Below are 14,759 nucleotides of genomic sequence, written 5' to 3'. Positions count from 1 at the left end.
ATTTTAGTTTCTTTCCAAGGCATTCTCCTTAGAAGCAGTGGCACCAGAGCCACTTACTATTAATCATCATTATTATTGTTGTTATTTTTAGAACTTCAAGTTTGCAGAAGTCTAGCAGCCTGGGCAATCTGAAGAAAGAGTCATCAGATGGGGTTGGTCCTGTGTTTTTTCTGTCTGTTACCCTGAGGCGAAATATTTAGGGATCTTCATCTTGTCCCATTTGTGGTTTCAATAATGGAAAAGTATTAGATGCTGCAGTTAATGATAAATATTAAGGAATGTGAGTGTAAAGGGTTGAAAGTAGTACCTAAAGTCAAATGTGGAGACATTAATATTGTAGAAAGTAAGTAAAGATGAGGTTTTGTAGCCCTGAAATAGATGTACATTTATTTTAATTTGTTAAATTATATATGAGAAATTCTAAATCGATTAATTCCTATAACAATATTTAACCACTGTTGTTGTTTTGAACAGGAAAAGGAGTCTATTCCAAAGCCTTCAGAAGTAAGTTTTATGTCCAGATTACAATGTAGAAATGTTTGAGAGTTCTAATACATGCAGCAGACTTCTTAATACATAATGCATAAGATTGCTTAATACATTAGACTACATAAATGTCTCCCATAAAGCAAAATTCTCAGAACCTGCAAAACATGCCAAATGAAGTTCAACACAAAAGGTCACATATTATATGATCCCATTTATGTAAAATACCAGAATAAGTAAATCCATTGATATAGAACACAAATTGGTGGTTGCCAGGGGTGGAGGAGAGAGGATGGGGAGAAACTGCGTAGTGAATAAGGGGTTTTACTTTAGAATGATGGAAATGTTTTAGAACTAGGTAGAGGTGTTGGTTGCACAACACTATGAGTGTGCTAAATGCCACTGCATTGCTCACTTTAAAATAGTTACTTTTGACTTCGCTGGTCCAGTGATTGGGACTCCACACTTCCAATGCAGGAGTCATGGGTTTGATCCCTGGTTGGGAAACCAAGATCCCACAAGCCATGTGGCGCAGCCAAAAATTAAAATAGTTACTTTTATGTTATATGACTTTCATGTCAATAATAACAAAATAAAGGCGAAGCTCTGAACTCTTGGTTATGCTACTTGATGACAGTAACAACCAAACCTGGGTTTCCTTACACTTCACAAAAAGCCCTTCTTAGAAAGATCACCAGCTGTTTATATTATATAACCAGTGTCTATCCACAGCAGACATTCTGGTATTTTTAAGGCATCGTCAACATGGGTTCTGGCTCTTCTTTCTTCTGTTTTTCAAATGTTGACCTTGCACAGGTCACAGTCTGGTAAGCACACTCTCTCCAGATGCAGTCTCTCGACTGTTGGCTCTTACTGCCTTGACTCATGAGTAGGTGTAACTGACAAAGCACAGAAAGTAGATCAGTCACAATTCAAGTCATTGTTCTTTTTGTTTTGCTAATTCAGTAAGTGGTGTGACATAGAGCATTGAGACGTAGATAACAGAATCACTGAATTGTGGCATCTGTACATGTTTAGTTACTATGAATGGTAGAAATGTAGAGAAAAATATCCACCTTAAAAGCTTGTTTCTCTCTGCCCTTCTCTCTTGCCTTTCTCTTGCCCTTCTCTCTATTTCTGCAGAAAAGAGAGAGAGGACGAGAGATGTTCAAGAAATGAGAACATGCAGACAAAAGAATCCTTGGATAATACTAACACAGTATAATTACCAATTTAAATAAGCAGAAAGCTCAAAATTAAGTTACAGGCAGACCTCGGAGATATTATAGGTTCAGGCCCAGGCCGCCACAATAAAGCAAATATTGCAGTGAAGTGAGTCACACAAACGTTTTGGTTTCCCAGTGCATATAAAAGCTATATTTACACTATACTACCATAATCTATTACATCTGCAGTAGCATGATATGAACAAAAACCACCTACATACCTTCATTAAAAGGTGCTGGAAAATGCTAACCATGATCTGAACCTTCAGCAGGCTGTCACCTTTTACAATAGTAACATCAAAGGTCACTGATCACAGATTTCCCTAACAAATATAATATTAATGGAAAAGTTCGAAAGATTGTGAGAATTACCAAAATGTGTCATGGGGACATAAAGTGAGCACATGCTGTTGGAAAAATAGCACTAATGCAGGGCTGCCACACACTTGCAGTTTGTTAAAAACACAGTATCGGCAAGGCACAATAAAGGGAGATGCAATCAAAGGAGGTCTACCTATATTTAAAGCCACAGTTAAAGTTCTTGATAAGGATTTTGAAATATTGTGAGGATCTGAAGTGGCTTCTGAATCAATCGAGATAAATTTAATTTCAGTGTATTTTTTTAATGGTTAATCATATTTGAATGTATCACAGTCATTGAAAACTGGTAATCCATGTTTGGTAACTTGCAGGTGAGATATGAATATAACCCAGAATCCCATTTCAAAATTAGATATCTTAAATAGTTGCTGATTGTGCTTTCATTTTATCATTAATTCTTTGAGAGGAAATATTTAAACTAACTGGAGTAGAAAGTTCTTATACTGCTGGTATAGAAGTTCAGGACCAATGTCTACTTTATAGAATAATTACATTATATTGGGATTTTATTGTTGTAATTATAAAGACTGTGAACTATGTCATAACCAGGTCTTTGTCATGATTGTTAGGAAAGTAGGAAATCTACTGCTACTCCAGTGATGTAATGTTTTATCTCTGTGTCTTTGAGGGAATGAGGCAAATAAAATAAAATTTGAGAATGTCTATATCTATCCTAAATACTTAAAGCCCTAAACACATGGATTAAGATTGGTGATGACCATGTTTTTGTTGCTGTTCCTTAAGTAAAAATCAGAATTGACTTTTTAAACTTCTAACAGGACATTTGACATTCCTAATGAATGTGTTCAGTAATCCTTTTTTAACTAAAGTCACGTGTGTAATGTATTTGGTACTGCCATGTACCAGTAATTATGCATGTTCATGCTGTGTTACATTCATCGCTATTTCTCTCTCAGGATAAAGCTCCGGTAGAGAGCAGTCCCTTTGGGACCCTCCCTCCCAAAGCTCCAGGACATGATGCCTCTGGGGATGACAATCCCTTTGGCACTCGGAAAGCCAGATCTTCCTTTGGTCGTGGTTTTTTTAAAATCAAAAGTAACAAGAGGACAGCAAGTGCGCCAAACTTGGGTATGTGTGGCCAAAATGCCATTTCCTTAATTCTTCCAGAGTCAGGAAAAGACCAATCTCTTCCCTTATTCATCTATCTGTACATTTCTTTTTCTCAGAAATGAAGGTGAATGACTTGGGGGGAAAAGTTAACAAAAAATGCTTCCGCAGGCTTAATTCAGAGGTAAAGATAGCTTGGTGTGGACTCTCTCACTCTGCTCCCTGTTCTGGGTGTAAACTTAGAGGAAAAACCAAAACCCGTGGCTCTCTCTGACATCATTACAAACAGCTTCCCATCTACTCTGAAAGCGGATAAATTCACCCCATATTGACGCTGCTAATAGAGTCTGTGTGTAACATTGGAAGCACAGTGTGGCGCCCCCTCTCCCTGTGCATTTTGTGAGTAGGAGTTTGATCTGTGTTTCATTTTGTCATTCCCCTGTGTTTTCTCCATTGGGCTGCGTGTGATTGTGTGCGTTGTTGGGATTTCTGAAGATCGTAAACGAAGTGCCAGTGCACCCACCTTAGGTACCGTACCCCTGCATGCCTGCCTTTGCCAGCGCTGTGCTCCCAACCCAGCTAATCCCTGCTCTTGGCATCTTGATCTCTAGACAGCGAGCTGGCAGCATCAGAAAATGGAGTCCTCTACTCCAGAGGATTCCTTCCACCTTCTGCTCACCAGGACTGTCTGTAGAGCCTCCTCTTCTAAGCCTAAATGCTGCTGTAACCCATGCTAATGGCACCTTGCAAGCAGCTCTGTGAGGACCTAGATGTGCCCAGCGGCCGGCAAAGTGCAGGGCAGGAGTTTCCTGGCGTCATAAATCCAGCTCCTTCACCCCAAAGTACATCACATCACACTAACTCCCAGGGCCTTGCAGCTCCTCCTCGATGGTAACATTTCCCCAGACTCCAGAAAGAAATGTTTTTAGCTGAACAGGTCTGTGGAAGACACCAAAAATGATCATTTTAGATTTACTTCTCTTAGAGGAACATCCTTCTGACATATTACTTTGAAGATGGAGGTGACATTTAGTTACAACAATATCTGAGGAATCACCCCCAAAGTGATTTTAGGAGAGGGAAAGCTCAGTTTTCCTTTTTAAAGAATACAGTAGTAGGGAGGTTATCCTCAAAATAAATAAAAACAGGATGCTTTTAAAATGAGGAAGAGCTGGGCAGCATTTTCAGAGACCCCAGTACCTCTATCATGGCTGTAGGGTTTAAATGGATAGATTCCTTTGGATTTTCCCAGTAGGTCCTATTGTCTTGTATAGGTATCCACATATTAATATGGGTCAACAAAAGTGACTTCTCTCTCTTCATAGCCTTAAATGTCCAGCATATACACAGGATGAATGAAAATGATCTATCCAGACAACTGGTCTCAAATGTGTTTGCTTCTTTCTTAGGAGAAATGTATTGTTGATATTGAGAGGCCAATCAATGCTGCTTACCATAACCTGTAATCACAGCTCTGCTTCATAGACAAGTCAGCCTCTGCAACTGTTAGATCTTGCTGAAACACTGTCCCTGTGATTTTTGTACAATTTTTACTTTGCTCTGTAAAAGTGCATATTCTCACATCGAGGAATCAGCATCCTTGTGTTTGCTAGTGTGAGATCGACAGCTAAACAAATGAGGAGAGTTGATGCTGGGAAGTCTGAGGATAGCAGATTTGGGTGTTATTCTATTAAAGCAAAATCAACAGGCACTAGTTTCATATCAAAAGAAAAGTTTTAATAAGAAAAATTTATGACTATCCAGTTCATTCTTTTCTTAGTTCTTGGAACATAACAGGTTATAATTAAGAATAAATTTCTTAAGAATTCCCAGAACTTGGTAACCAATTTGATTTAAATGCCAAAGGGGAGAAGGGAATGAAAAGAAAATGACAGAGAGGTTAGACTGGAGTAACAGGGAGAAAGTTACCTGGTATTAATGAAATATGAAATAAGACAATGTAAAAGAAGACTCTCAGGAAAATTGGGTGGATTTGTTAAGTCCCAGGTACTCTTGGCACATCAAATTGGGAATATCCACTGACATTCAGATACTGAAGCTGGGGAGAGAGATTATTAGGCTCAGAGATTCTGATACCAGTTGCTTTGTTCATGAAATGAGCAAAGTCATCATTTCATGCTGAGCATAGAGTGAGTGAATCTGTCAAAAGATCCTGCAGAAGGAACCCAGGAGAGAATCTTGGAGTGAAAGAGGAAGAGAAAACAGCGCTACAGCAAGGAAACTTTCAGATGACACATCTAGGAGCGTGTCATGTCAGGAAGCTAAAGGAGATGATGGCTTTGTAGGAAGTAGTCAACAGTACCAAGTGCTGCAGTAATTTCTAGAATGATTTCATTATGCATTCAAATCAGTTAAGGAAAGAGTATGGTAATGTTATTTTACCTTTGATCTCAAAGAATATGTAATTCCCATGTTAATAAACTTGATACACAACAAAGTAGATGGTAGAGTAGGATGTAGATTTGTGTTCCATTTTTAATATTTGCAGGGTGCTCTTTCTAAGTCACTGGTTTATAGATCAACAGAAGAAGAATTCTTAACAGTTGCTTAAACCGAGGAGGTTAACATCTAGGCGTGTTCATCCCATATTTTAAAATTCATCAAGTGTGTATTCTGTTCTTGGAATAGCTGAAACGGAGAAGGAGACACCGGAGCACCTAGATCTGGCTGGTGTATCTTCTCGGCCGAAAAATTCACAGGGAAGTAGTCCCTTCCAGATGTCTCCACCATCTCCAGATTCCAAAAAGAAATCCCGGGGTATTATGAGACTCTTTGGAAAGTAAGTAACAGAGCTTTGTCCTATATGTGGCTCAAATGTAGGGATGATCGGGAAACTGGCTAAAAATGGTTATAGGGCTTTTGTGATCCTTTGACAGAGGGAAGGTTGTGACTTGGGATTCATTAACTCATTGAGTCTCAATGTTTAAATCCAAATGTCTTTTCTAACCATACATACATAAGCATCAGTTTAAAATGTTCAAATTAAAGTCAAAGGTGTCTTCAGGTCTAATGTGCTATGTCTTCTTTACAGACTTAGGAGAAGTCAGTCCACTACATTCAACCCAGATGACATGTCTGAGTCTGAATTCAAAAGAGGAGGGACAAGGGCAACTGCGGGGCCCCGATTGGGTTGGTCTCGTGATTTGGGACAGTCTAACAGGTAGGAGCAGCCACATGAATGGACATTTGCATCACCTCCCAAGCCTCAAGGTCTTGTGAGCATCTGCAGTGTTGTTACTGACCCTGGGTTAGACAGCTGAATCCATTGCTTACTGCTGCACCTTTGGAAGCCTCTGTCATCTTTAGAGCAGTGCCGTTTGGCTGTGGTTAATGAGGAACTATACAGAAGGTGAGGGCTCTGTGAGCTAGGCGAGTAACCTGAGCTGAAATGTCAGCAACATCTGTACTAGAATGGCTCTTGGATTTAAATTTTACATAAAAAATAATTATAGGAACTCTAAATCGTAGCTCTGGAAAGATGGGAAAGTGTAGTGGTTAAGAAAAGCATCTACAGACTTGTGGTTGCCAAGGGGAAGAGGCGATGGGGGAGGGACGGAGTGGAAGTTTAGGATTAGCGGATGCAAACTATTATATATATGATAAACAACAAGGTCCTACGGTATAGCACAGGGAACCATATTCGAAAGCCTATAATAAACTGTAATGGAAATTAATATGAAAAAGAATATATATATATATATATATATTTATATATCTGAATTACTTCACACCAGAAACTAACACAGCATTGTAACTCAGCTATAATTAAGGGGGGAGGGGAAGAGAATAGGTTCTAGAGATAGAGTGCTTGGACCTGATTTCTGACTTCACCACTTCTTGTAAGCTGAGTGACCTTAACCAATTACTTTCATGCTCTCTGCCTCTGTTTCCCATAGTATGAATTAGTACTTACCCCAAAAAGATGATTGTGATGATTGAATGAGTTAATATGCTTTAAGTATCTAGCAAAAAAATAACTGTTCAGTATACATTAACAGGGCTTCCCTGGTAGCTTAGTCGGTAAAGAATCTGCCTGCAGCACAGGAGACATGGGTTTGATCCCCGGGTCAGGAAGATCCCGTGGAAAAGGAAATGACAACCCAGTCTAATATTCTTACCTGGGGAATTCCATGGATAGAGCAGCCTGGCGGGCTACGGTCCGTGGGGTTGCAAGAGTCAGGAACGACTTAGCAACTAAACCACCAAACGTTAACAGTTAATAGATTCTGTGAAAGCACTTAAAAGACATACATTCTATCAGAATTCAGTTCATCAGGACTGTGTAATGTTTTATCTGTTAAGACTCTAAGAACTTTTCCTACACCTTTATCCCAGTTTAGGGCTGGTTTGAAACTGCTCCACATTCTTGCTAAACATCAAAGGGTGTGGTTGGCAAACATATAGCACAAGTCATGATACTAAATCTTTAAAAAGAGAATAGACTTAAAACCTTTCACACATGGTCCCTCCCACCCAGGCAGAACAGTGGGCACCGGTTTCATCAAGGAGGAGACTCTTTGGCCTTCTTCAAACACGAAGCAGTCTCGTTTGCCATATGTTCTCTTGTACACAGTAGAGGAGCTCTTTGTGCTGTTCTAAAAAGAAATTTTCTTGTTCATTGCCCCACTGTTTTTTTCCAAACAAGAATGCTATTTGTAAAAATTGCGTAAGAAGCTAATACAATATTGTAAATCAACTAGATTCCAGATTAAAAATTAACTTAAAAATAACAAAAGAAAGCAAACATTTACTTTGATTGCACTATCTCATACTCAGGAATGGCATATTGCCCTCTTCTCATTGAATACCACGTGGAGAGAAATTGTAGTTCTAAAGTTAATTCAAGTTAGACTTGAGTTTCCTTCAGTCTGATCTAGTGTTCTCTGAAGACTCAACCTCTAAACAACACTGGTTGATACTAGTATAATACCTTGATCAGTGCGTTTAACTCAGTCTCCTTCCACAGAACATGGTCTTGTTAAATCATGTTGAATCTTTTGTGGCTTTGTTTGACACAAGGGAGCATGCATCTCCCTTATGAGGAAGTATCATTTCCTTCACCAAATACATCCTAAAAATTAGACTTTTCATAATCAGATGGGAATCTCTGTATCTATTAAACATGCAGTTGTTCTGCCCTCATGATAAGTTACAGGATTGACTTTGAACTGTTTTTTCATATAATCGTTCATTTTCCCATAGTGACTTGGATATGCCATTTGCCAAGTGGACCAAGGATCAGGTTTGCAGTTGGCTGGTGGAACAGGGTTTGGGGTCCTACCTGAATTCTGGCAAGCACTGGATTGCATCTGGCCAGACACTTTTGCAGGCTTCTCAACAAGACCTAGAGAAGGTGAATGCCTCTATTTTGTTTATACAGTGGCGACAGAAAATGTGAACATAGGCTTGTTTTATTTTCCAGAAAGGGAAGTGAGTAGGGCTAGTAAGTACTCTGCAAAAAGCTTGAGTTCCTGCTTTGTGCTTATTTTATCTCATGGACTTAAAAAGGGAGGACCTGGTCTTAATGATTCCTTTGAGACACTTAAGCCACTGGGCATTTTAATGAAAGAATAATTATAGAGCCATAATCATAAAGTTTCAGTTAATATTCTCAAAACCTTTCTGTGGCTTTATCATTGGTCCGTCTTCTCAATGTAATATGTGCAATTCAATTGTACTTTGCACAAGGGAGAAAAGCCCTACATTTTATGCCTAGTTATTTAACATTTCTTCCCAATTATTTAACATCTGGTGCAAAATAAGAGTGGGCTTCCCAGGTGGCGTTAGTGGTAAAGAACCCGTCTGCTAATGCATGTTAGATATAAGAGATGTGGGTTTGATCCCTGGATTGGGAAGATGCCCTGGAGGAGGGCATGGTAACCCACTCCAGCGTTCTTGCCTGGAGTATCCCCTGGACACAGGACCCTGGTGGGCAGTAGTCCATAGGATCGCAGAGTTGGACACAACCGAAGCGGCTTAGCACACATGCACGAAATGAGAGTAGAATTGGTGTTATGCATCCTACAGTTCCAATCTTGCAAAGGCAGGAGCCTAGTGGGAATATCTAGAATACCGCTAAATCAACTGCAGTGGTCTTGGCTTTCCGGGAGCCTTTTGTTCAGCAACATTTTATAGCCGGGGTTAGTATTCTGATTTAATGTAATTACTGAGTCTTCAATACTAGCTTGATTTTGGAGGTATTGGCATCCTTTGCCAATGGCTGCCATCCTATGTTGACAGAGCTGTAATGCCAGTGTTTCTGTTTACTGTTTCAGGAGCTTGGAATCAAGCATTCCCTTCATCGAAAGAAACTCCAACTGGCACTGCAAGCCCTGGGATCTGAAGAAGAAACCAATCATGGAAAGCTGGATTTCAACTGGGTCACTAGTAAGAGGTTTTCAATTCATGAATGAGTGTGTATAAAATTATACACACACCCACACATACACACGCATATATAGCTGCTCTTTCTTTTTCATCACAAGAACCGATGTTCTGTGGCTCCTTAACGGAACTCATTTCTATCCATAGGATGGTTGGATGATATTGGCCTCCCCCAGTACAAGACCCAGTTTGATGAAGGACGGGTAGATGGTCGAATGCTTCATTACATGACTGTTGTAAGTGACTCACTCCTGGGGTTTGGGGAGGCTAAAGTTACCTTTCTCTGAAAAACACAGAAATCGAGTAAGCAAAATACAGTGTTTTTACAATGGTTCCACCAGATTTTGAAGGTATTGCTTTAACTTGAGGAGAGGGGCAGGCAGAGTTTACTAAGTTGATGTTATGGGATTTGGTGATTGTAATAGGCTTGGGAAATTCTGAAACCCTGACTTAAGCTACATAAAACTTTATATATATTCAACAATGTAGACATTGATGTGTACACTTCTGAATGGGTGCATTTTATGATATAGAATAACATCTCATAAAAAGATTTAAAACTGAAAGTAGAGTTTTGCAACCCTGGCAGTTTCTAAGTGGTACACTTCTATTAGTAGTGACCACTAGAAAGGCTGCCCTTCTGACAGTACCGTTGGAACTGTCTTTTCCCTTCCTTCCCCTTTTGAGAACTATTTCCTGAAACCCCCTAGCCCTTCTCACTTCAGCCCAGTTCTGCTGGAGTGAAGAGGAGACAGGTAAAGGTAGGGCTTCACTCGGATTCCTTCCTTACTGTTGTAAGGCTATTTCTAGCCTTCTGTCCAATGCATAGAAAAACTTTTCCCCACTTTACAACAGCAGGGAGAGATGGGTTGCAGGAGAACTTGTTCTAGACTTCATGGTACTAGGAGTGTCCTGCCTAAGATACTTTTTTTTAAATGGCTTTTTTGTGGTCTAGGATACGGATCCAACTACCACAAGTATCTTTTTTTTTTAAGACAGTGGAAACTGTTAAATTAATTTTATTGACTTGGACCTTGCTGTGAAAGCTGTTAAAAATTGCTCTAATTACTTTTGAACAAAATTTTTAAATTAAATATGAAAGTCTTGTAGTATATTTTTCTCTTAATTTATATAAGAATCATATACCCATATTAACTTTCCTTTATTTTTATATAATAGCTTTATTTTTTAATTGGAATATAATTGCTTTACAGTGTTGTACAGTTTCTACTGTATAACACTGTGAATCAGCTGTAAGTATACAGGTATCCCCTCTGTCTTGAACCTCCCTCTCCCACCCGCATCCTACCCCTCTAGGTCATCACAGAGCATTGAGCTGAGCTCCCTGTATTATATAGCAGCTTCCTGCTAGCTTTCTATTTTACACATTGCAATGTATATATATCAATGATATTCTCTCGATTCAGACAAGTACCTTTTTAAAATAAGTGGAAAGTTTCAAAGAGCTGATTTATTTAGGAATTTTTCAATATCAAAGAAAGTTGGGGTCCAGCTCATTTTCTTCTCCATCACTGAAACAGAAGTTTGAACCACGGTGGGTACATCATGTAAGGTACAGGTAAAATAACACCAGCGTGTGGCTTGTTGCACACTTACTTTGTGCCAGGCACTCTGTTAAACTCTTTACTCATAATTAATGCTCAGGTCTCAGCAGTACTCGAGGTAGCACTCTGTTATCCCAGCTTTTAGATGAGGAAACAAAAGAACTGAGAAATCAGGTAACTTAACCATGTTGCCACTGTTAGAAGGTAGTAGAAAGTCAGAGTGCATTTGTGGCTGTTGGCCTGCCTATTTAGGTATGAGGATGTTCATACTGAGAACAGTGTGAATGTGAGCTGTGAGAATTTGCTCACCTGAGAATGTGAGCAAATTCAGACTGAAAATCACAAAAGGCAAACATAATTTTCATGTCTATGAAAGAATAAATTACCTTAGAAGATTTGACCGCAGAAATCCTAAGTCATAAAAAAATCTGTTTGTCTGTAGTGTCCTGTATTGAATCCTGGAACAGAAAAAGCGACTAGTAGAAAAACCGGAGAAGTCTGAGTAAAGCCTGGGTTTAATTGAATTTCATTATTGTCTGTGTTAATTTCTTAGTTTTGCTGACTATCATGGTTATATAGAGAATGACATATAGAGTTAACATTAGAGCAAGCTGAGCAAAGGGTGTGTGGGACTCTGTACTATCTTTGGCAACTTTTCTGGAAATCTAAAATCACTTAAAAATAAAGGATTTTTTAAAAATCCTCCCCTCAAAAAAGTGTGTTTTGATTTAAAAGAAAGTGGTCCCTACTTTTAAAATCCCTTAAACTAAAATAATGTTTTATTTACATTGTAAACACTATGCATTTTGATTTTTCTCTTCAATCTGACAGACTTCAGTTGGTTGAGAATAGCCCATGTGGAAATGTTTTGAATAGGTGTCTCAATCTTAGATTAAAATATGGTAAATGCCCTTTCTAACTTACCATCAAGCACTGCTTTTAAGAAGTCGGTCTAATAACACTAAGATATAAATCAACTATACTCCAATATAAAATAAAAGTTACATTTGAAAAAAAAGAACTTAATCTAGAAAAAAGCTCAGGAAATTATTTTTGCTTGGATCTAAGCTGTCTTATCATTTTATTTTAAAAATATCTCTGTAATAGGTTATTTTTCCCATATAGGAAATGTGTTCTTGAAGTTATGGTTGCTGGGAGGAAGGATGAGGGGAAGGGACAGTTAGGGAGTTTGGGATGGACATGTACACACTGCTATACTTAAAATGGATAACCAACAAAGACCTACTATAAAGCACATGGAATTCTGCTCAATGTTATGGTGGCTGGGGTAGGAGAGGAGTTCGGGGGAGAATGGATACATGCATATGTATGGCTGAGTCCCTTTGCTGTCCAACTGAAATTATCACAACATTTTAATTGGCTATACCCCAATACAAAATAAAAGGTTTTCTTAAAAAAAGAAAAGAAATGTGTTTTCTGTAAGGTATGCTAAAGTGGATATTTTCCTTATTTATTTTCTGGGTGTGTTTGGAAGTAGACTGGTACTTACCTTGACACTGCCTCCCCGTATCACCTTCTTGTAAAATACTTTGTTTTGGTGTGTTTGAGAAGTTCCCTATAGCCACAGACTGGTGAAAATTATTCTTAAAGGAATTGCTTGGTGATATATGTTGGTACTTACAATGTCTTCATTTCTCTTCTCTCTCTACCTCTCACCAAAAGCTTTGCATTGATTAAGATAGCTTTTCCCAAACTGTTCACATTTTCTGCTGGATAAGGCACAGTAATCTAGAACCAGAGATTTCTTGATGCTGGGGGATGGTATAACTGGAACAGTCTTCTGGTTTCCCTCCAAACCGCGATGTGCCTCAGCTCAGAGAACCAGCCCTCAGTCATCAGTGAAGATCACTTGCACTCAGTTATTTGCTTTATCAAATCACGTCAAAGCGGGTCACTTTTCATAGTGGCTTAGCTACTGCTTTTCACACTGTGTGTTTCAGAGCTGTTTGGGCCTAACATCTTCCCTCAGTAGAAGAGAGATAAACAGGTAGAAATCAGCTTCAGCTGGAACAATGTGAATTTTGGTTCTCTTCTATTAATATATTGGGGTCCTGGAGAAAATTTTGTTCAGAACAGGAAAAAGGGTTCTGTTACCAAATAAAAACTTTGAAAAACCTGACAGGCCTTTGAGGCCTATTGGAGGGGCCCTTCTCCTTTTACTTGAGTTTTCTGAGATCCTCCTGAGAAGGTGCTCCTGCCATCTCAGTTTTTTGTTTTGTTTTGCAGGATGACTTACTGTCTTTGAAGGTCGTGAGTGTGCTCCACCATCTCAGTATCAAAAGGGCCATCCAGGTCCTAAGGATCAATAACTTTGAGCCAAACTGTCTACGGAGGCGACCCTCTGACGAGGTAGCACCTGAGGCTGAGGTTTCTGCAGCCCGTCCTTTCCATGTTTGTGACAGTCTGGGTGGAGAAACCAAGACCTATTTTTTTCTTCTCGGCACCTACATAGAAGGGAAACTGGCTCCCTCAGAGCCTCAAATCCAGCCTCATTTACTTCTTAGGCTTTGTGTTTCTGTATTCCTTCCTTTGGCCTTCTCTGGTGGCCCAGTCAGTAAAGAATCTTCCTGCAGTGCAGGAGACCCAGGTTCAATCCCTGGGTTGGGAAGATCCCCTAGAGGAGGAAATGGCAACCCACTCCAGTATTCTTGCCTGGAGAATTCCATGGACAGAGGGGCCTGGTGGGCTACAGTTCATGGGGTCGCAAAGAGTTGGACACAACTGAGTACACACTCATTCCTTCCTTTCCCCCACGACGGGTCTATCTGTGTAACTGAGCTGTGTTTTAGTTGTACTTCCTCCTTTCTTGGGTACATTTTATATTTCTGCCTCCTTAAGCCACAGAGTTAAGTCTCACTATAAAGACTTCCTTTCCTGGAACACTGCTTTACTAGTATGTAAAAAACTTAAAACTCTGGGACATACATTCATTAAAAGAGAGTTCAAGTTAGCAAACAACCTTTTCACCTTTACGCTAAACTCCTCTCCATGAGGCACATTCTTTACTTTTTACTTTATTAAAATACTGAGTTTATTTCACATTATATTCTTATCTCCCCACCATTTCCATTTGTCTGACCATCAGTACTACCATATCCTATCCTAACATGGCATACATACTTAAAACCTGGAGTTGCATCTTTACAAACTAAATTGGCATTATAGATGACACATTGTTGGCAATGGAACCTAGACAACATTTATCAGATACGACAGAGAAAGTTCTCACCCTTATAAAAAGGACAGCTAGATACCAGCTGTTGCAGACATGAAATAAGATGGAAAATTTTAACAAAATGTTTAAACTATGTTCTTAAAGAGACTTCCTCCCCTGAGGCAGGCTCTTTAGAATTGGCAGGCAAGTCTAATATTTGGAACCCCGTAGTCAGTGACTAAAGCTCTGGGTGGTGGTTTGTCCCCATAGAACAGCATCACCCCATCAGAAGTTCAGCAGTGGACCAATCACCGAGTGATGGAGTGGCTGCGCTCCGTGGACCTGGCGGAATATGCCCCCAACCTCAGAGGCAGTGGTGTCCATGGTGGGCTCATGGTAAAACTCTGCTTTCATTTAAAATTGACTCCTTATCATTTTGTTTCCATTAGTCTA

The 14,759-nt window shown here is 39.4% G+C and overlaps 1 protein-coding gene across 18 annotated transcripts in view; it reads left to right on the top strand.

Annotated features, from left to right (window-relative positions):
- Window positions 1-14,759, top strand: part of PPFIBP1 (PPFIB scaffold protein 1) — a 212,127-nt gene that overhangs the window by 192,377 nt on the left and 4,991 nt on the right. For 12 of the 18 annotated variants that reach the window (XM_086401612.1, XM_086401607.1, XM_086401602.1 and 9 more), the window contains 11 exons: window positions 92-152; window positions 475-504; window positions 3,011-3,182; window positions 3,657-3,689; window positions 5,811-5,961; window positions 6,214-6,342; window positions 8,385-8,535; window positions 9,458-9,569; window positions 9,714-9,802; window positions 13,379-13,501; window positions 14,577-14,702. In XM_086401612.1, the coding sequence (XP_086257738.1) occupies window positions 92-152; window positions 475-504; window positions 3,011-3,182; window positions 3,657-3,689; window positions 5,811-5,961; window positions 6,214-6,342; window positions 8,385-8,535; window positions 9,458-9,569; window positions 9,714-9,802; window positions 13,379-13,501; window positions 14,577-14,702 (1,177 nt within the window). The remainder of the gene's footprint in view (window positions 1-91; window positions 153-474; window positions 505-3,010; window positions 3,183-3,656; window positions 3,690-5,810; window positions 5,962-6,213; window positions 6,343-8,384; window positions 8,536-9,457; window positions 9,570-9,713; window positions 9,803-13,378; window positions 13,502-14,576; window positions 14,703-14,759) is intronic. The other 6 variants (XM_086401617.1, XM_086401613.1, XM_086401605.1 and 3 more) reach the window with 1 other exon arrangement.

Source organism: Bos grunniens, chromosome 5 (assembly GCF_055505025.1).
Source record: "Bos grunniens cultivar Pamir isolate PY7600 chromosome 5, Bosgru_T2T1.0, whole genome shotgun sequence".
NCBI classification, from domain to species: Eukaryota; Metazoa; Chordata; class Mammalia; order Artiodactyla; family Bovidae; genus Bos; species Bos grunniens.
Note: the sequence above shows the minus strand (reverse complement) of the source record. Positions and strands in the feature narration are given on the sequence as shown.